This window comes from Pleurodeles waltl, chromosome 4_1, assembly GCF_031143425.1.
Source record: "Pleurodeles waltl isolate 20211129_DDA chromosome 4_1, aPleWal1.hap1.20221129, whole genome shotgun sequence".
Lineage (NCBI taxonomy): Eukaryota > Metazoa > Chordata > Amphibia > Caudata > Salamandridae > Pleurodeles > Pleurodeles waltl.
The window spans coordinates 431883151-431904184 of NC_090442.1; the positions used below are offsets into that span (position 1 = coordinate 431883151).

General features: G+C 42.5%; 1 protein-coding gene across 3 annotated transcripts in view; it reads right to left on the minus strand.

Annotated features, from left to right (window-relative positions):
* Positions 1-21034, minus strand: part of HGF (hepatocyte growth factor) — a 299651-nt gene that overhangs the window by 157191 nt on the left and 121426 nt on the right. For 2 of the 3 annotated variants that reach the window (XM_069228684.1, XM_069228682.1), the window contains exon 5: positions 8957-9099. In XM_069228684.1, the coding sequence (XP_069084785.1) occupies positions 8957-9099 (143 nt within the window). The remainder of the gene's footprint in view (positions 1-8956; positions 9100-21034) is intronic. The other variant, XM_069228683.1, reaches the window with a different exon arrangement.

Sequence of the window (21034 nt, forward strand, 5' to 3'; positions counted from 1 at the left end):
AATATGGTAAGCTATCCTGAATTCATGAATTCAATGATAAAGGAGACATACAGATTTTTTGTTGCTAGTGGGCTGCCAAGAAACCTGTAGCCCACCACAACAACCACAAAGAAAAATGCAATTTAAAGTCCTTATATGGCATTATGGAGTGTTCCTTGCATGGAGCAGTGAATAAAAAATAATTGGCTCTGGACACTCATTTATTATTCCTGTTAGTAATATTTTTTTTTGATGCCCCATTCTCACCCGGGAGACCGAAAGTTTATATTATGTTTGTGGCTGCAGAGGGTGACCGAATGCCCTGCTGCCTCTGCCGGGTCCCCATCCATCAACCTTCATGGGGGCCGATAGGAGCTGGTTCTTTTGTTCCACTGGTCTCCCTGGTGCCCACCCAAGACACCCACAATACCAGCTTCTTAGGTTTGATCCATCTTGGTGGGAGCAGCTTTTCTTTTGCTCCCATCTGGACAGGAGCAAAGTTGTGTTTTCTGCCCAGGAGAGTGCAGTTAGGGAACAAAAGTGTATATTCCCTGCCTGCATTTTTCCTGATAGAAAACACAGCAGTGTCCTAGGAGCCGGGTCCCTGCTTTAACCAAGTCTCAGGTGAAGGGGTCCCTGGGGTGGTCGTAAGGCTATGGCAGGGGGACCTGATCCTCCCCTATCCACTAAGAAACACTTAGGTTCCTAGGGCCTTACCAAGACTTGAAAGGAGGGCCACAACCCTCCTCCCCAAAAATCATTGTATTGGTCCCTGGTCCTCAGGCCCTAAAATGTGGCAATTCAGGGGAGGACACATGCCCCCTCTAAAAAAACAACAGGGTTATTTTTCAGGAGTTAATTTTTTTTAATGGCGCTGTGGATCCGCAATAAAAAAAAAATACAATTTATATGGCGGGTGCCCCCAAAAGGCCTAGAGGTGCAGGCTATCCCAAACCTGGACAGCTATATGTTTTAAAAAAAAAACTTTTCTCAGGAAAAAGTACAAGGTCCCTGAGTCCTAAAATGGCTGCTTTAACACCTTTGTTGATGTGGCTGCAGCCACTCAGATCCTATCTTTAGATCTGCCAAATGTGCAGAGCCTCAGCGGCATGAAATACACAAATATTTTGAACCTTAATTTCTCTGAAAACTAGTGAATGGATTTATATCAAAGCACAAAGAGCACAATTCTGGACCAAGTTCTAGCTATCTGGCAAATGATGTGAACAAATGGCAGCGTTATCTATGACAGTGTCTCCGAAACTGTGGGTTGCAACACACTGGAGGTTTGCAAGCCAAGTCTTTTTAGGTCGGTAGAGTCCAAGCAATAAATAAATATGCCTTTAAAACTCTGTGATTTTTTTGTCACATTTACCTGCACTTTAAAGACAAAGGTCAAATGGCAGGCTGTTTTATTCTTTTAACATGGGGATTGCTGTTTACTTATCTTTCTCTTCTGACTCCTAAGTGAGAGGTGTTTTTAAAGTGAATTATGTGATAATCTTGATGGATTAAAGGGAGTTTGAAGCAAAGTCTGTAGATGTTATTTTGTTTTGCAACACACAACACAATATACACACCAGTACATGAACTGTATGAATTCAGCTGATAGGGAAGGAAAAATGAAATGCATCTTTTTTAAGTCTAAAGTGTGCTGGAGATTTTAATAGGATCAAAACAATCAAGACACTTTACTTGGTGGTGCACAATTAATACATCAGAAACCTGATTTCCATACACTATCATCTGTGGCCCAGAGAGTTTTATCTGTAAAACTGTAGAGTGCATTTAGATGTCATGTCTGTAAATGGCATTGTGCAACCTCATGATGCTTTAGGTACATCCAAATATCACCCAGTCTCATGTCCTTTTTTGGAAAGAGATTTATGTTGTTGAATTTACTGTAAACCTCTATGTTTGTTAGGTGAGGTTTTTTGTGTAGAAAGATGACCAATGAGTTTTCAATAATATGTAATTCATTGTTATACATAGGATTAATGGGCTTGTTATGTTTTTTTTAAAACAGAAATTGGTAGTCGATGGAAGGTTTGTATGCTCCTAGTTGTGATTTGCTTTATCCCTCTCCCATGTAAACTTTACAGGATACAACCCAGCAAGTTTTATATTTCTTCGGGTGAGCAATGCCACACAAGGATTTCTACAAGGCGAGATATCTTTGACTGAATATTCCCTTTTGTTTGAAGAACCATTATAAAAAAGAACCCTATACTTCCTTTTCCCCCTTTCTTTTTTCATACCAACTTGACTTTAGGAAATGTGAGGACTGCAAGCACTAAGTTACGCTGAAGAAGAAATAGGTGAGCTGCTGAAAATACTTTCTGCCATTAATCCTGGAGGGGACTGTTGTAAACTAACAGAAGAAACTGAAGCTTAAAGAAAAAACAGATCAGCACATACCTATATGGAGAGGTTCTTATGGAATATTCATGGAATGGTACAATTCCACTGGGATTGCAAGTGAAAACATATCTGCCTTTTTTTTAGAAGGTAGAGAGTAATTTGGAGATTTCAGCTGTATAGGAAAAAGTGATCCATGTCTTAGATGTTCCTATCTATTAAAACAGCTGAGCTAATAAAGAAAACGTTGTTGGAGCAGATAAAGGATCTAGAGGAATCTATAAAGAGATCAGAGACTTTTAGGACCACCACATACAATTACAAGAAGAAGAAGAAGCTTCAAAAAGATGTTATCAGTTTCTCAAAGGAGGAGTTCTATTAAAATTTGAGAAAGGATTTTTATAATCAGCATAATACCAAGTTTCTTCCTTAATATCAAGGTAGAAGCAACAGACTATTCATTAGCTTCTCGGATAGCTCATCATACTCAGACACTAATACCAGCTACTCAGAATCATCAACCAGTACCTCTGAGGCCCCACAAGGGGACATTTTTTAGGGAGAGGATGAGGGAGAGAACAGAGATGGATGAACTCCAGACAAGGAACTGAGGAGATCCAGATAAGGACTTTTTTGTAACTCTTGATATTACTAGCCTATACTCTAATATTTCCCAAGAGGCTGGTCTTAATGTAATAGAATATTTCCTGGAAACTGGACAATGTCCTCATGAAGTACCATCACGGTTTGTTCTCAAATTGGCCCAATCAGTTTCAAAGGGAACTTTTAGCTGCAAGTAAAGGGGACTGCAATGGGATGCACCTTTGCTCCAGAAATGCCTGTCATGTTCATGGTTGGACATAAGGATACATGGATTTATGGTGAAAATCCCTTCAAGAATAACGTTATGGCATGTAAACGTTTCATAGACAACATTTTCCTAATATGGAGGGGTGACAAGAGAGAATCGAAGAATGGCTTAACAACAAAACAGCAGCTATCAAGTTTGCATAACTTTGGAGTATAGATGAAATACATTTCTTGGATCTTACTATTAAACATGATGGAAGGGAGATCTTCACCACACTACATACAAAAGAGACTGATAGAATCACATTTATTCATTACTCTAGCCACCATCAGAGAAATCTCAAAGATAATACACCTTGTAGCCAATTCTTACAGAATTCTTACAGAAGAAACTGCTTCATGAAGGAAGTCTTCTTCTCCAAGACTTCTCCTGAAGCTCAAAGCCTGTAATAATTCTCATAGACTGCTAAAAAGAGCAATGAAGCGGGCAGGTATACTCCAAGGGAGGCCATCTTGGAGCCTACAGATAAAAGGAAACAGGGCCGATTGTTGTTTGTCAACACCTTCAACTCCAGCACATCAGATGTGAAGAAGATAATTCAAAAACTTTGGAGGATCGTCTTCTCCTTGAATTCATTTCACACTGATAGACAGAGACCCCTGCAAAATCTCAGAAAATATTTGGGATTACCACGATCCTTGCCCATCACAAGTGTGAAGACTGCATATTGTGCAAATTGACAATTTAAGATGTGACTTTATATACAACAACATTCTAATTAGACTTAAAGAATTTGCCAACTGGAGATCACGAAATGTGATCTACTGTATACTATGTCTGTGTGATAAAGCACACATCGGTCAGACCAGCCAGGAAGAACAACCGCATATCAGTGAACAAAAATTCAGAATCATGTGTCACACAACGTCAGCTACCTTAGTACAACATTTTCTACAATTTAAACATATGGGGCCAGATGTAGGAAACTCCCAAATTGCGACTTGCAATTTGTGAGTCCCTGCGACTTGCAAATTGCAAGTCGCAATTTGGGATGCAGAAAGGTGTCTCAGACACCATCTGCGAGTCGCTATGGGGTCGCAAAGACCCACCTCATTAATATTAATGAGGTGGGTCGCAATTTGCGACCCCATAGCGACTCAGGGCACTCACGGGGATGGAGGCCTGCTGGGAACAGCAGACCTCCATGTCCGTGACTGCTTTTAAATAAAGCAGTTTTTTTTTTCAAAGTGCAACCCGTTTTCCTTAAAGGAAAACGAGCTGCACTTTGAAAAATAAACCGAAACTTTTTGTTTCAGTATTTTTCAGGGCAGGTAGTGGTCCATTGGACCACTGCCTGCTCTGAAAAATTATTATTAGGTCCAGTCACAAAGGGGAAGGGGTCCCATGGGGACCCCTTCCTGTGTGCGAGTGGGTTACCATCCACTTCAAGTGGATGGTAACTGCGAGTCCATTTGAGACCGCGAACACTGCGACTCGCAAATAGGAAGGGAACACCCCTTCCTAATTGCGACTCGGAAATGCATTTTGCGAGTCGGTTCCGACTCGCAAAATGCATTTCTACATACCAGATGGGGTTTAGCGACTCGCAAACGGCGTTTTTCGCAGTTTGCGAGTCGCTAAACCTTTCCTACATCTGGCCCATGGTTTCTGAATTAAGATAAACAGCCCTGAGACAAATACATATAAAATCGGGCCGTGCTATATCACTAGTACAGCAGAAGGCATTCCTGATCATGAAGTTATGAACGGTTGAAACTAGCCCATATGAAATGTTGGAAATCGGAAATATATTTTTCTTAAAATATATGGCCTCAAATCTTTGCATTTATAAGTTGATTCAGTGACTCTCAAATCTGTTTAAGTGTTACGTAAATGTCACCTTCCTCTTATAATTATTTGAAAAAAGATAATATGATTGTAATTGTGGAACTATATTTAGGACTCGGGAATAGGATGACTGCCTTGGAACTACAACTCTCAGCACCATGTTCTCCTTAAGCAGGAAGCCCTTGTCATCAAATATGTAGTAGAAGTTGTGGAACTAGATCTCCCACCACCACATTGTGCCCAACTGCACAGCCAATGTCATTGCAGCCGTCCCACATCTGAAAGTATTTATCAGCAAGGAAGATGGCAACCCTTCTTGTGCTGAAAGAAGTCTTGAAAAGAGCATGCTATTTTGATAGTCTGTCCAGAGGAAGGGGACCGTTTTGGAAATATGAACCAGTTTTGGGGACTCAATAACCTGCAGGGAAGAAAGGAGCGGGCTGCTCGTCAAAATAAGGGTACTCCAAATGGATTTGAACTGGGTGAGGTAACAATGATATTCATTTACAAATATCTGAATTAGCTCTTGGAACCATTTTAAGTAAATGTTTTCTGTTGGCCTTTCTATTTAGGACTGCCCATAAGAGTGAATGAGACAAATTAAGGCAAGTAAGTGACAAAAAGATTAAGTCACGAGTGAGGTGTCTTCCCAGGAAAGTGTGCCTCTCTTTTTTTTAGTATTTGCTGACTGTGGTTCAAGCAACTACTATTTTTTGATCATTGTAAGGTTGACACAATGATGTCTTTTAAATGTTTAAATTGGTGACACAAAGGCATGGTTGTCTTGAACAAGTATAATCGTTTGTATGGGGGTATGCACTTGATACTAAAATTAATACAGAGAAGCTGTATACAATTGAACATCCCCCCTTCTATGCCTAGTGTCCAGAAGTGGTAAATTATAGTGTGCCTTGATGATGACTTTATATAAAGAATTGAAGCCATATCTTTGAGGTCGAAACATGTCAGCAACATTCCATGATGTATTTGGAGCGGCCAATTCCGCATCTATAAAGACATCGAACTACAAGTTGCAAGAGAATAAGAAAAGTGGCATTAATGGGAAATGGGTCAGCATACATGAAATCCACCCTTCATTGTGTTACTTGGGCCTTCATGAAGTGTTTTTAGAGCAAACCCAAATATCTTTTCTATATATAGCTTTTTGTTTTCTATGGTTATGGACAATGTACTGTTTTGTTTAAGCCAGATGAGTAATTAAACAATTGTGGTACTTATTTGATTTATATACAAGGTGTCTCAAAACGTCTGTCCTAACAAAATTATTGTGTTTATCCGCACATTTTATAGGAAATCTCTATCTCTGTAATATGAGGTTTTTTGTGTACAAAGATGAATACAATTCGACCAATGATTTCTGAATAAAATATAATTCTTTGTTACACACAGGATTAATGTGCTTGTTGTGTATTCTTTTGAACAAAGATTGATTGATAGCTGATCGGGGCTTCGGATGTTCCTTGTTGTGTTTTGCTTGATTCCTCCCCAATCTAGACTTTACAGATCAAACCCCAGCTAGTTTCATTTCCTTTAAAGGTCAGTGGGTAGCAAATGTTAGTTGTTCTAACAAGTGGGTCGTGGGACTTAACGTTCCAGAACCACTGCTCTATGGGAAATCTCACTGTCGTTTTTTAGGTCGAGCGTATGTGCGTTTTGACGTGTTCTAATCTATCTGTGGGATTTCAACCATGCCCACCGCACACCCATCACTATCACTCGTTGATGGGCTTACCTTTCAAAAATCCTTTATCATCATTGGTAAATGCTTTACTTTTGTCCCTCCTCGAGGCGATTTTGTTACGGCCTCAGCAATCGACCCTGTTACATGGATAATTGCACATTTGGCAATATGTTTGACTGTGAGCAATCTTCTTTTTCCTTTTGTGTCTCTTCTTTACGCTTACACTCATGATGGCCATGGCCCTTTCAATTGGCTCACTTAAGTGAGCTGTTTTACTTTTAATTTTCAATTTATGTGGCAAGAAAAGTTCAGTTAGGAATTTACAACGCTAATAGCTCTAACTCAAGCAAACATGAGACCCATTGCACTACATGGTTGTTCTCTCTTGTTTGTCAATTGCCATACCAACACATAATATGTACATTTACCATTCTTGAATTGTGAAATGGTAGTCACGAATATTGCATGAAAAGACATTCAAATAGGTATTCAGTATAAATGAAATGATACAAAATGTGAAATATGGTTGTATGATGGAACCACGCATGCAGGAACCATGCATGCCTCAACAATGTGGTCGGAACAACAACTGCATTGTTTCCACCCATGCCTTTACCACGCATGCCTTTCCAATGAATATTTGTTGTAAAAGCATGCCTAGTAAAGGCATGTGTGAAAATGGCATGCAAAACGGCATGCGTGGTTCTATCATACCAACCACCCAACCACCCTGAGGCTCAAAATTACACCCAACCCTAACACCTATATGCCCGAACCCCCCACCTGCCCTAAAAAAAACCTGTCTTAGTACCCCCACCTTCACCTTATAAAATAAAGTACCCTGAACCCCCCACACGCCCTAAACCCCAAAAAATCTGTCCTGACCTGCACCCCATAAAAGTTAACTACCCCGCCTCCCACCCATTCTGAGCCCTAAAAAAAAAACTATCCTGACTCCCCTACCCTTAAAAATAAACCACCCGACCTCCCACCAACCCTGAGCCCTAAAAAAAAAAAAAAAACTATCTCGACTCCTAAAAATAAACTACACCAACCCCCCAAAAACTGAACTACCACGACATCCCCCACCTGTCCTGAGCCCTAAAACCTTGCCCCTTAATAAGTAAACTACCTGAGCTCCCACCCAATCTAAGCCCTAAAACAAATAAACTAATAAACTATCCCGACCCCCCACCCCAGCCCCTAAGAACTAAATTACCCCATAACCCCCAACCACCCTGAGCAATAAAAAAAAATACCCGAACCCCCACCCCTAAAAACTAAAGCTAAAGTAGCCCGACACCCCCATCCACCTTAAGCCATAAATCCGCTCCACCACTAAAAACTACCCACCAACCCTGCCCCAACCCCAATTGCCTCCCGATCCTTCCTCCTCTTCGCTCCTCATCCCTCCTCCCTCCCTTACTTAAACCTTCTGCATCCCTTTAAAAATAGACTACCCCGCCCTAAATAAAAAAGTATACCCAAACCCTTCCACTCCCACCCCTAAAAAAAATAATAAAGCATCCCCCAAGCCCTTAAAAAAATACCCAAACCCCCACCCCTGCCCCTTAAAAAAAATTGCCTGCCTCATCCCCCACCCACCCCAATATCTTACTCCACCCCCACCCATGCCCCAGCCCCACTTACCTCACTGCGTCACTCCCACCCCTACCCCAACCCCACCCTAATTCCTTAAATAAATACCCAATCCCCACCCCACCCCTGAAAAAAAAAGCCCACCCACCCCAATCCCTTAATTCACGCACCCCCCCCACTTACCTCACCGCATCACTCCCACCCCTAACACAGCCCCTCACCCTAATTCCTCAAAAAAATCCCCAAATCCCCAACAAGTTTTCTTTAAAATACCCCGCTCCAGCCCACCACCTACCCAATCCCTTAATCCACCCCTCACCCCTGCCCCATCCCCACTCACCTCACTACATCCTCTCCTGAACAAAGCATGGCTGTTTCTGTGCCTTAACCACGTATATGTGTAGTTCAGCACATGCCTGGTTAAGGCACAGAAACAGTCATGTGTTGTTTAGGCAAGCGTGGTTACAGTTGCATGAGAAATGTCTGCGTTGTTTACAACGTGTGGTTGAGGACGTTTCATGTGAAATATCATTTGACAGGATATTCTAAAACAGAATGTGACTGAAGTTATGCCTCAAGTTATGACATGTGCTATGAATGAATGACTAATGATGCACCTTCATCCTATTTTACTTTCTTTATAAATCATTTAAAAATACCTTCTGCACAGAGTGGGATGTCACAGGATTCATGGCGCACCTCAGGGCTTTTGGTGAAACACCACGGGCCTCCTTCTTCTCCTCGTGGATTACGGCAGTAGTTTTCCCTCAAGTCTTTACCTCGGTAGCTCGAAGGCAAAAAGCTAGTTTTAAAATGACAATCATTACAGCATAAGAGCATGCAAATCATATTTGAGACAGCATCACTTCTGAATCAACTTGTGTCTCACATTTCCCTAGAGCCAAATCTACTTTCGCTCTCTCAGTAACAATTTGATACCTTAATTAACAAATTATATAATCTTGTTCTTTTGTTGTATTTAGAAGGCCATTTTTCAGGCTTTTGTGCATTCAAGAAGAGGTAGTTCACTTAGCAACAGATGCCAAACACAGAAGTGCTACCACCACTGGACAGCCTTCTATTACTAAAACGTGCAACTTTTTTCTTGCTATAAAAAGTATGCAATGGACACGTCAGAAGTACTGAATGTCGTAGAAAGGTCTGCCTTGTTAAACTCTTTATATATTTGTCTACTTCCTGTGCCTACTACTGGCACACGAAACCCTGAAAAAAAGACTTGGAGCAAGAGGGAGAACAAGGAGTTATTTTAGTTTTATTTACATTAAGGTATATGTTTGTTTGTTTGTGGATATAACATCTGGAGAAACCACTTCCAAGTGCTTGAGATGCGGTTCTTCAGAACATCAGTCAGACAGAGTTGCCAGGGGCTTGATTATTCTGTATGCAGTCAATTACTAATAAATTTGGGTGAAGCAACTCTTTGTCCAGGGTAGCTCGCATTGGGCGCATGATTTACTGATGCATATGGAATAATGCGGACCAAGATATTCAGCCCACTTCTTTGCATTGCACTGTGCCTGTAGTGAATCCTAGTTCGTTTTAATGGGATAACAGGAGTTAGCTTAGCCTCTGGCTTGTAGACTCGTGCCCCCGTCACCTAGTGACTTTTAACCTACTTAGCTTGCTCTGTCTTAGCCCATTTAATTATTTATTTCTTCTAAGATGGCTGCCTTGTTGATAGTTAGGCCACTTGTTATGAGTTACATTATCAGTGTCACCACGCCAAGGCGTCAAAATCAAGCACCAAAGACAAACAAACAGTAGGTGTTCACACTTAGGGATTTTCCCTCTCTATACTTTCGAGGGATTGTTGATATTAATTGCCGTCCCAAGCATGCCTGTTATCTATTGTTTAGGAATACACCTACGTCAGGGGACCTTGTAGATCTGTATAAATACATCACACTTTAGACAGATAATCAGAGGGATTCCGACCAGAGGGCATCGCCACCATCGCTGATACCGATGCTGCAGTCGTCTTGACGCTGACCCAGTCTTCGTGTCCCTACGGAGTCTGAGATAGAGGCCTCATTCCAAGGTAACAAGGGTTGGGGAGCTCCTCTCATGGGCACGGTATTGGCAGATTAGGTTTAACAAACCCAACTCTCCTTTAGGTAGGAGGTTAGGCCTTCTTTATTAGGGTATTAGGGCATATTACATCTAATATATCTTTTCTATGAATTGAAAAATGGTGGGGGTCTTCATAACAATGACTCTTGTCTTCACAATACTGTTACTTGCTATATTCACTATCCTAATCATTGCAGTCCATGCAACTTATCACAAATTGCAGTTATGTTAAATAAAAAGCTATTATTACTTTACTGCATCTGTGTCATTGCCTGTGTTTGTATGAGACAGAATATATCTGTGAGAAAAGGGTAATCTCCGTTTAACCACGACACTCCCTGAGATATCTTATTTTCGAGTCCATGCGTAAACGGCTGCCATAAATCACCTTTTACTATTGTGTTTCTGGTGAGGTGCTGCTAGTGAGCCGGTAAGGTTGGGACAACAGTTGCGACTTGTTGTGGGAAAGACGCAGTTGCCTACAAACAAAAGTACTGTCATCCTTAAACCAGCAGTCTTGCTCAGAGCAAGAGTCCAAACTACGACATGCCCTAGTTGGAAGTCATACTGCTCTGATAGTGGAAACATACGTATTGATGAGAATGTCCATAAATGGCCATATATTTTCATACTAAAGAAAAGTAGGCATAGTTCTTATTGGCAGTTTTCTGCTATTGTGGCAGGGAAGCCACTACGGTAGACATGATAATACAACTAGCACAACTCATTAGGGCAGCAGCAGGAATGTGATGGTCTAAAACAAGGTACCCTAAGGAAAATATCTCCTTTGGCTGTAAGATTTACATACACATAATAAAAAAGAGTATTTCAATTCTCCATCATGTCAAACATATTTGCAATCGAGGACACACCAATGGCTGCTGTTTAAACACTTGAACCAGTTCTATTGGCCATTTGTGATCTGTTTAGTTTATATTGGATTATGTAAACATGGTCACACTGACTTCATTATCTAGCATTATCAAGTGCATAGTCAGGAATGGCATTTCTTGATTCTCCATAAAAGCTGATCACAATTTTGCTTTGCTCATTATATTTTTATTATTGCCCACCTGACCTCACTTAGTAAGGTCTTAGTCAGAGGCATGACATTGCAACTTTCAGCCCATATAATCAGCTAAAATCTCCTACCAAACTACACCCTGTTGAAGCACAGAACCTCAAGTAGGTAGATTGTATATGATATTAACAGGAAAGCACTGCACAAATCTGATCAAACACATTCTGATACTGTTAGAACACCCTGTTGAGGCCTTCACCCTGTTAAAGCACAGAAACTCACCTAGGTAGATTTTATATGATATTAACAGGCAAGCACTGCACAAATCTGATCAAACACCTCCTGATACTGTTAGCAACCAAGTCTTCCTTGTCACCATCTCGTCAGAAAAGGCCATTACTCGTCCTGTCCTCAACTGATTTACCTAACTCCTTCCCAATTCACAACAATAGGTCCACCTGGAACTATCCAAAACCCACCACTATCAATGAAGTATAGTGTCAATTAATGTCTCAGTTTCCCACAATGATTTTTAACCCATCTATAGAAACACTGGTGGTACTACTGAAAATCAAGACATTGCCCTACACTAGTGAACTAGTAAACAAGTGTCAAACTGCTATATTTCAATGTTACCTAGAATCACCTGCTACATTCCACATCATCAAGAAATGAATATCGACAGTTTACTTCAAATTCGACCGCAGAGGGGTAAAGAGATTTAACTCTCTCTCTCTTTCACCTCACTGGTTGCAAGCTCCACATCGATATCATAAACTAGCTCAACCGTATGCTTCTTGAAGGTTTAACCTCAAGACAAATAAACAGTGGCAGTGGAAAGTCTGAATTAATCTCAGTCACTCCTTCATTTGGTTTCTCCCTTCCACATCCCATCAATGACATGCACCTGATCTTCTACATTCACCATTACCTTTCTTTAAAAAAAAACACAATAAAGAATTTCAAGGTGTCCTGGTGTTACTTATAATCTTCTGTGTTTTATCAATCTTGGCCTAATACCTTCTGCTTATCAGTAAAAGCACTAGATCTCTCATATATATTCACTGGTTAATGACCTGCGCATCTGCACTCTCTCATTGGACCATCTCTTGTCACAAATGTCCTCCCTGGACTCTTCAGCCTCTTCCATAGCACAAACATGATACATCTAGAAATATCATAGGCATAAATAGAATCAGTAAGAATATAGGTGGTATGCTTCTACACCTCAGGCTCTGCCTCTGCATGTAGCACACATCTGCCATTCACAAGTGGGTTTCTAAATGCCACAAAATGAATTAAAGATAACCTTGTGTATGGCATCTACAATTATATGCACAAACCTCTTCGTAGCACTTACTGCGAGACTTTCGCTGCAGTAGGATTATTACTGTTGATTGCACTGGAATTTTACCTTCTTGGTGTTTACCAAATCAACATGTACTTGTTTCTAAAGTTAGCATAATTCTTACAATTTATAGATAGTAGTTGAATCATTATTTTTAATGTCTCTTTTGCTAAGATAAATTCTTCAATGAGGGAGACAGTAACAACAATGAACCAGGTATTTTGTACCACAATTTGAATGATGCCCATGGTGACTGTCTTTTACTCTGATCAATCTGGAAAGGGCATGATGACCCCAATAATTTGATACGAAAAATGGTCTGAGGCATAGACTGCCTCTTGTCAAAATAACTACAGACTGATAAAAAGAGAGTTAAGGAATTAATAGCAGCTGGTTCCATTATTAGTAACTCACCTCACAGTTCTGGTAGTCTACTCTATTAAAAAGTTCTCAAGACAAATCCCAATCTCACCTCCAGTTTCAATGCTGACTACTTAACCAACTAAGGTTGCTTGAGTCCTACTATTCCATCTTTCAGTACTCAGGGGATTGAGGATTGGGTCAACAATCAAAAAGACCTAATCTCTCTGTACTCAGCTGAAGACACACATAGGCCTTCATTAAGAGTTTGGCGGGTGAAAAAAGGCCGCCTGCCAAACTCCTGTGGTCAGGTCACGGCTAGTGCAGTGACCATCCCGTGGCCCCTATTACGAGTTTCCCACTGGGTCAGCGGGTGAAGGCAGAGTATCCACCTGCTGGCCCTGCGGAAAACAGCCCACAACATTGATGCTAGCTCATAATTGATCCCGCGGCAATGTTGCGGTGCATAGGGTGCAATGGTACCCGTCGTGCTCAGCAGACAGTGAAAAGCGTGATGGGGCTGTCCATGGGAGCCCCTGCACAGCCCATGCCAAGTGTTTGGGCAGTGCAGGGGCCCCCTGTACCTTGTCTCTGCCAGCTTTTTCACTGTAGTGCTATCGGCTTGCAAACGTTGGCGGAGAGGGGACTCGTAATCCCCAGGGCGGCGTGCAAGCAGCACCGACCTGGCAAATTAAGACCGTCAGCACCACCAGACCCTCCTGGTGGTGCCGGCAGACCGACAGTGGCGCTTTCGCCATGGTCATAATGTGGCGGTCTGACTGTCGCCAAAGCATCCAGACCAGCACTTTGGAAGTGGTCAGACCGCCATGCCACGCTGGCCAGACTTGTAATGAGGGGCATAATGTTTTAAATAGATATATGCCTTCATTACGAATTTGGCGGGCAGAAAATGCCACCCACTGAACTACCAGTGCTGTGACCTTCCCGCAGCCCCTATTATGAGTTTCCTGCGGGCGGAAACAGAGTTTCCGACCGCTGACCATGCAGGAAAAAGCCCACAACATCAAGCCAGCGGCAATGTTGCGGTGCGTAGGGTGCAACAGCACCCGTCGCGCTTTCGAAAAGCACGACAGAGCTGTCCATGGGGGCCCCTGCACTGCCCATGCCAAGTCAGTAGGCGTCATCTAGGCCCGGGTGAGAGAACTGTCCAGAATCTGCACCCTACCTGATGAAGACGATGAGGTTAGAGCCCAATTCTACAAGGCTGCGCATCCTTGAACTCCGTGAGTGCATTCTGCAGTAACCAAACACAAGCATGAGGGACATCCTCACCCTTAGGCCACTCGAAGGAGCTGTCAAAAGTGCGGGTGGTGCACATGGAATAGACACCAGCGATCCAAATCAAAGCTGAAACCCCATCAACGCCGTAGTAGCGGAGACCACCAAAGCCTGATCTGAGCACGAAAGGTCTAGGCCAAGAGACAGACTGTGGAGGTTGTGCAGAGGACCCCTGCCAAGCCCTGGCATCTCCCCAGCTAGGGGTAAGACCTGCCGTGCATATGGCAAATTGAACTACTTCTCAAATGTCTGCCGCTCATCGCCCAAAGCAACCCCAACCACACCCAAGAAGGCGGTCAAGGCAGTAGCTTCACTTCCCGCCACCTCATCAGATAACGACATGGACGATGATCAGGAAGTGTCCCACGTGGTGAGAGCAGTGGGTGGAAGGAGATCTGACAGATGTGACTACCCACATGCCAGGTGGTAGTGCATGGGCCCCCGCTCCCAGCTCTTATAGACACTGGGGCATCAATCACCTTCATGGCTGTGGAGGTAAACCACAGCCTGCCCGAACCTCAAATCCATGTGAATGCAGGCATATGTTTTTGTCAATACCCAACTCTCCAGATAACTGGCAGCTTTATGACAGATATCACACATGAAACAGCCGCAATCACAGCTTAAGTCTCCATATCACAAGAGGGGTCTGGATTCCTACACTGCTGCCAAACACCAAAAAACTTGAATCTACTCAAGTGTGCATTCAGTGTGTCCATGGCAGTAGCCTGGAAGACCTAACCAAGGATTTTGAAGTGCTCTTCAATGGCATCGGATGGCTAAAAGGCCCTACACCTCTGGCTGCACATCAATGAATCGGTATCCCCGGTCGCTCTAAGACACCTAAGGGCGGCTTTCCACCTCTGCCCGAAAGTGGAACAAGAACTACGACTCCTAGAACAAGCCAGAATTATAGAAAGGGTTTTGGGGTCCATGACTTGGGTGTCCCCAATAGTCGCAGCACAAAAGCCGAAACAGTCCGACGCAGTGTGTATCTGCATGGACATGCGCCTACCCAACCAGGCCATCAAGCATTAGAGGCATCTGACCCTCACCATAGATTATATCATTGGGGAACTCTCTGGCTCTAAGTGGTTCTCCAAAATGGACCTCAGGTCGGGCTACCACCAGATTGTGCTGCACCTGGATTCTCGTCCTATAACCACCTTCTCCAGACACGGTCACCGTGGTCAGTTTATGAGGAACTTATCAGACATAACTGGCCCATTGTGGGATCTGACCAAAACCAACCACCCTTGGGTGTGGGGCCCAGACAAGGAAAACATGGTCCAGAACATGAAGACCACGGACACGAGAATCCCGACTAGCTGTTGATACAAGCCAAACGGGTTTGGGCGCAGTCTGGCCCAAAAGCAAGACTGCAGAGAATGGGCACCCATTGAATTTGCCAGCAAGACTCTAACGCCCACAGTGCAGAGGTACTCCTAGAAAGAATGGGAAGCAATCACCATCCACTGGGGTGCCATCATTTTCACCTGTATCTGTATGGCAGGGCGTACATTGTCATTACCGACCACAAGCCACTCCTCCCACTCTTCAAAGGATCATCCTCCAAGCTGCCACTGCAGATTGAAAAATGGATACTACAACTACAACAGTTTAACTTCACAGTGGAGTACCAGCCTGGCACCAGGAACCTGGCTGATTTCCTGTCGTGCCATGCATGGCCAGCCACCATCGAGAAGTTGAAGAAGCAACTGAGAAAGAGGATTATGTCAGGTTGGTGCTGAATTGAGCTAGACCACCCCCCATACCTCTTGCAGAGGTAGTGGAAGCCACTGGTCAAGACGACTGTTTGCAAATGGCCATGGAGGCCCTTCAGTCCTGTGACTGGCGCCATGTGCAACAACCAGCGGCTTTCTGCACCACTCAGGTCAAAGACACACTACAGGCCCTTTACCACATCCGCCACAAGCTCTTTTTAAGTGAAGAAGGTTGTCTACTGAGTGGTCCCTGTCTTGTACTACCCATCTGCCTGAGTCATCGGGCTGTCCTTCTGGTGCATGGAGCTTACCAAGGCATGGTGAAATCAAAGAGGTGGCATTGAAGCAAGGTCTGGGTCCCTGGGCTGGACCAACAGGTGGAAGAGGTGGTCAGAGGATGCCTTGTCTGCCAAGCGAGCGAGACCCTGGATCCACCCGTACCGGTTATCACTGAGGAGGGCCCCACAGCCTCAGTGCTGACTTCGGGAGCCTTCCCGACGGATCCCACATGCTGGTAGTTGTAGACAACTATTCCCACTACCCCGAAGTGGAGATCGTACAGACCACCTCTGCGTCAGTGGTCATACCCAGATAGAGAAAATGATGGCCACCAATGGCCCTTTTGGTGAGATCTGCACCAACAATTGACCCCTCATTTACCAGCTACAAGTAGTCAGAGTTCCAAAGAGCCAGAAACACCAAACACCAGCGGATCATGCTGAGGTGGCCCCAAACCAACGGGGAAGTCGAAAGGTTTGTGAAAACATTGTCAAAGACCATTTGCGTAGCCGTAGCTGAGTAGCACAATGTTGAGAGTGCCATCTACACATTTCTCCGTGAATACAGGATCACACCCCATGCTACCACTGGAGTCACCCCGAGCCAGCTGTGTTTTGGGAGAATGATAGCAGACACAACTGCACCCTCTAAACCGATCCACAGCACAGAGAGCCCATAACAACACATATGCTTCCCAGAAGCAGAGGGGCCGGGAGGCCACCATCGAGGTGGGGGACATGGTATTGATTAAAGACCGCCATTCAGGAGGGAAGTTTAGGTTTTTGTGTCAAAAATTACACAAATGCAGTGCAAAAAAAGTATAACTGTGGGCGTAAGTTTGAATGAAGAAGTTGTTTTCCTTCATTTCCCACTCCCCAAGCTTTCTATGTAAATGTATCATGCATATAAACAGTTCTTTATAAGTTATACACAGGTTGTATTCCGTTTCTAAAACATATCTGAAGCACCAAAGGCCAGCATGCCTGAGGAGCGCATAAAATCATAAACACGCCACCAAATAAGCAGTGATGAAGAACACTGATATGTCCCCCAGTCTGTAAACCCACATAAGCTGACAAGAATAGTCATGTAAGAATTTAATGAAAAAGCCCAGCAGAGCCAGACTAACAAGAAAAAAGTCTACATGTATTTTAATTAATCCAAAAACAGAATCACATTTACATTTCTTGAGGTTATGCAACCAGCAGTGTTAACAGAAATGAGTTAATGCTTACTTTTATGTCATCTATTACGTGTGGTCAATATGTAAATGCACAAAAAGGCAAACAAAATATATGGAAGTATCCTAATATCCTAATGGCTTATGTTTGAGTCCAGAAAAGATATTTTTAAACACCTTAGCAGATTTATATTTTGTTTTTTATGTCTTTGCTTGTCCTAATGTATATCTTTTGTTCTTTAATGTCATCAAACTGTACAGTTATTTTAACATTATAATTCATTATAATTAAGTCATCAATATATAAAAGAATAGTACTACCACATATTAACTTAGCTTTCAGAAACTCATCAATCTCTTTGTACAAAAATATTGTATTGTCCCTTTATGATACTCACATCCAGAACATATTCTAACATGTCTCTGCTTGTCACAAAATAATATTCTCATGGTAAGTTTAGGCAGTGATGCATACATTGATGTCACCGCATCTCAAACATGTCTGCAATGATTACAAGCAATTGCCATACAAAGAATAATTTCAGAATATAATTAGTAAACAGGAACTTTTTACATATAAGGTAACACATTGTGTTTTCAAAGGATAACGATGAAAGAAAAAGGAATACATTCCTTTGATTCACAGCCTCACAATCATCAAAAATCACAACAAATATTACATAACACATAAATTGAAAAAAATGTTTCAAAACATACTGAAATTCAGTATACATTTAAACAATAATTTAGAAATTCTAAAGTCACCAACAATCCAGTGGAAAGGTCAGGACCATAATGCACAACAATTCTTCAACCCTTCTCATTTTTTCGTAAACAAGAATTCAGGTAGTTTTCAGCAAATGTCTTTCAAAACAGGGCAAATAAAAGGGTTTTGATGTAGGTCTTGTATCAATGTTTGACACAAAGGACTGACACTCCTTGAGCTTCGGTCCTACCCTTCGTCACTAACAGGAAGCAAAACCATCCGATTTTCATGCTGTTATTATTGCTTCTTCAATTATTATATTATAGGAGACTAACCTGGAGCGATACTTAGAAATTTGCCTCCAAACTAACCTTTGTTATACATTTCTTCAGGTTCAGTTTGTCTACTACACAGTATCCAGTGACTGTTCATCATTTATGGCCAAATCATTAGTTTTTTCCAAAAACACAATTATTTAAAAAAAAATGTGATAAAAGGGGAACATCCGGAACAATGACCTACGTTGTTAACACAAGCGGAACCACGCTTGCGTTAACAACAACTCTGTTTTTCTCTGCCTTAACCATGCATGTGCTGAACAACGCACATGCTTGGTTAAGGCAGAGAAAAAGGGAGTCACCATTAGGACACGGTCAGGTAAGTGGGGCTGGGGCAGAGATGGGGTAGTTTTTAAAGGTGAGGGGTGGATTGAGGGCTTGGGGTGGGGGAGGTCGGGTAGTTTTTTTTTTTTAGGGGCGCAGTGGGGGATCGGGGTAGTTGCGGTTTTTAGGGGCAGTTCTGTTTTTAGGGGTGGGGTGGTCAGGTTAGTTTGTTTTTTGGGGTGGGGATCAAGGAAGTTTGTTTTTTGGGGGGAGGGTTGGGGTAGTTTGTTTTTTAGGGGTGGGGGCGTCAGCGTAGTTTGTTTTTTGGCGGTGGGGGGTCAGAGTAGTTTGGTTTATGGGGGTGTGGGGTGTGAGGGTAGTTAGGTTTTCGGGGGTGGGGGTGAGGGATCAGGGTAGTTTTGTTTTTGAAGGGGGCGGTCTGGGTAGTTTGGTTTTTGGAGTGGGGGACCAGGGTAGTTTGGTTTTTGGGAGAGTCAGAGAAGTTTTATTTTTGGGGTGGGGAAGGGGTCAGGTAATTTTGTTTTTGTTTTTAGGGGCGGGTAGTTTTATTTTTGGGGTTGGGTCAGTTTTTAGGGCGGGTGGGGGGTCGGGGAAGGTTTTAGGGCTCAGGATGAGTGGGGTTATCGGAGTAGTTTTTAGGAGCGGTGGGGGTTCCGGTAGTTTTATTTTTTAGGGTGGGGGGTTAGAGCAGGTGGGGAAATGCCATGTGAAAACCACACATGCCGTTCCACACATGCCTTTACTAGATATGCCTTTACAATGAAAAATCGTTGTAAAGTCATGTGTGGTAAAGGCATTTGTGGAAACAACGTGGTCATTTTTCTGACCGTGTTTTTTAGGCATGCGTGGTTGCCGCATGCGTTGTTCCATCATACATTCGTGGGAAACACAAGACGTCCTTAATTTCAGTTTTCCCAGCACTCGTAATGAACTACTTGGTGAATGGTGTATTCATTACCCTGTGTAATAAGGAAGCTAATTATTATCCCAAATTTATGTGAACAGCTTCAAATGGTACTATTTTCTAAACTTAAAATATTTTTGAATACCTGTGAATACCTTTAATTTGAGGGGTAAAATAAAAGAGTCGATACATTCAGAGGCAGTATATTTGCACCAACACCCCCAGCAAGTCTATGAAGAGTGTTAATTTCCTTTTTAGGGGCGAGGGCAAAGCGCTCCGTCCCGTGTTATAATCTCTCTTTGGGCTTCAAACCATGCCCATGTCACGTCAGTCTCTTTCATTGGTTCGTGGGCTTGCCTTTTAAAATCTGCTTGATTTCATTAGTGAAAGGCATGCATAAGTCATGCCTTTTCCGGTGTTTAAGCCTCCTCAAGCGCAGCGACCAAGTACTGAAAGCATACGAGGCTCCACGTTTTCTGTCTGATTTCTGGACTAATTCTTTTCTTTTTTCGCAGCCAGATCTCACTGGGCAGAAGTTGAGCGCTTTGCATGACATCGACTCTGTTACATAGTTAATTGCACTTTTACTGGTTACGCAGATAATTGCCCTTTTGCCGATAGGTTTCACTACGAGTGAACTTTTATTTCTCTTTGAGTGTCAGATTTATACTGATGGTGGCCATCAGCTCGCTTATGTGAAACTTTTACTTTTCAGTTTATATGGCAAGAAAGGTCCAGTTAGTTATGTGAAACTGTTTTATTTTCATTTTCAATTTAGGTGGCAAGAAAAGTCTGGTTAGGAGTTTACAATGTTAATTGCTCTAGCTCAAGCAAAGCATTGCATTGCAAATGCTTGTTTTACTTCTGCGTTGGTTCAAAACAATCGTAAATGGTTTAAAAGAGTTGAATTTTGAGGGGATTTTTTTAGAACATAGAACTTTAAAATTGGGAACAAAGTGTGTAATGACAGTTCAATTAGTCTATGTCAGGTGTGCTTATGAGCAGTTCATCTCTGAGTCCTACCTGAACAAGATCTTATCCACTATGGTTGATGTATGCTTCCCTAACATAAGCCCCACAACATCATGCTCATTGGATAGCCTTCCTTCATGTTCATAAGCCCGTATACTTTTTTTTGTGTCATAAATTCAAAGTCTGTGTTTAAATGTAATAATCTAGTGGAGGTAAACATGGTACCTTAC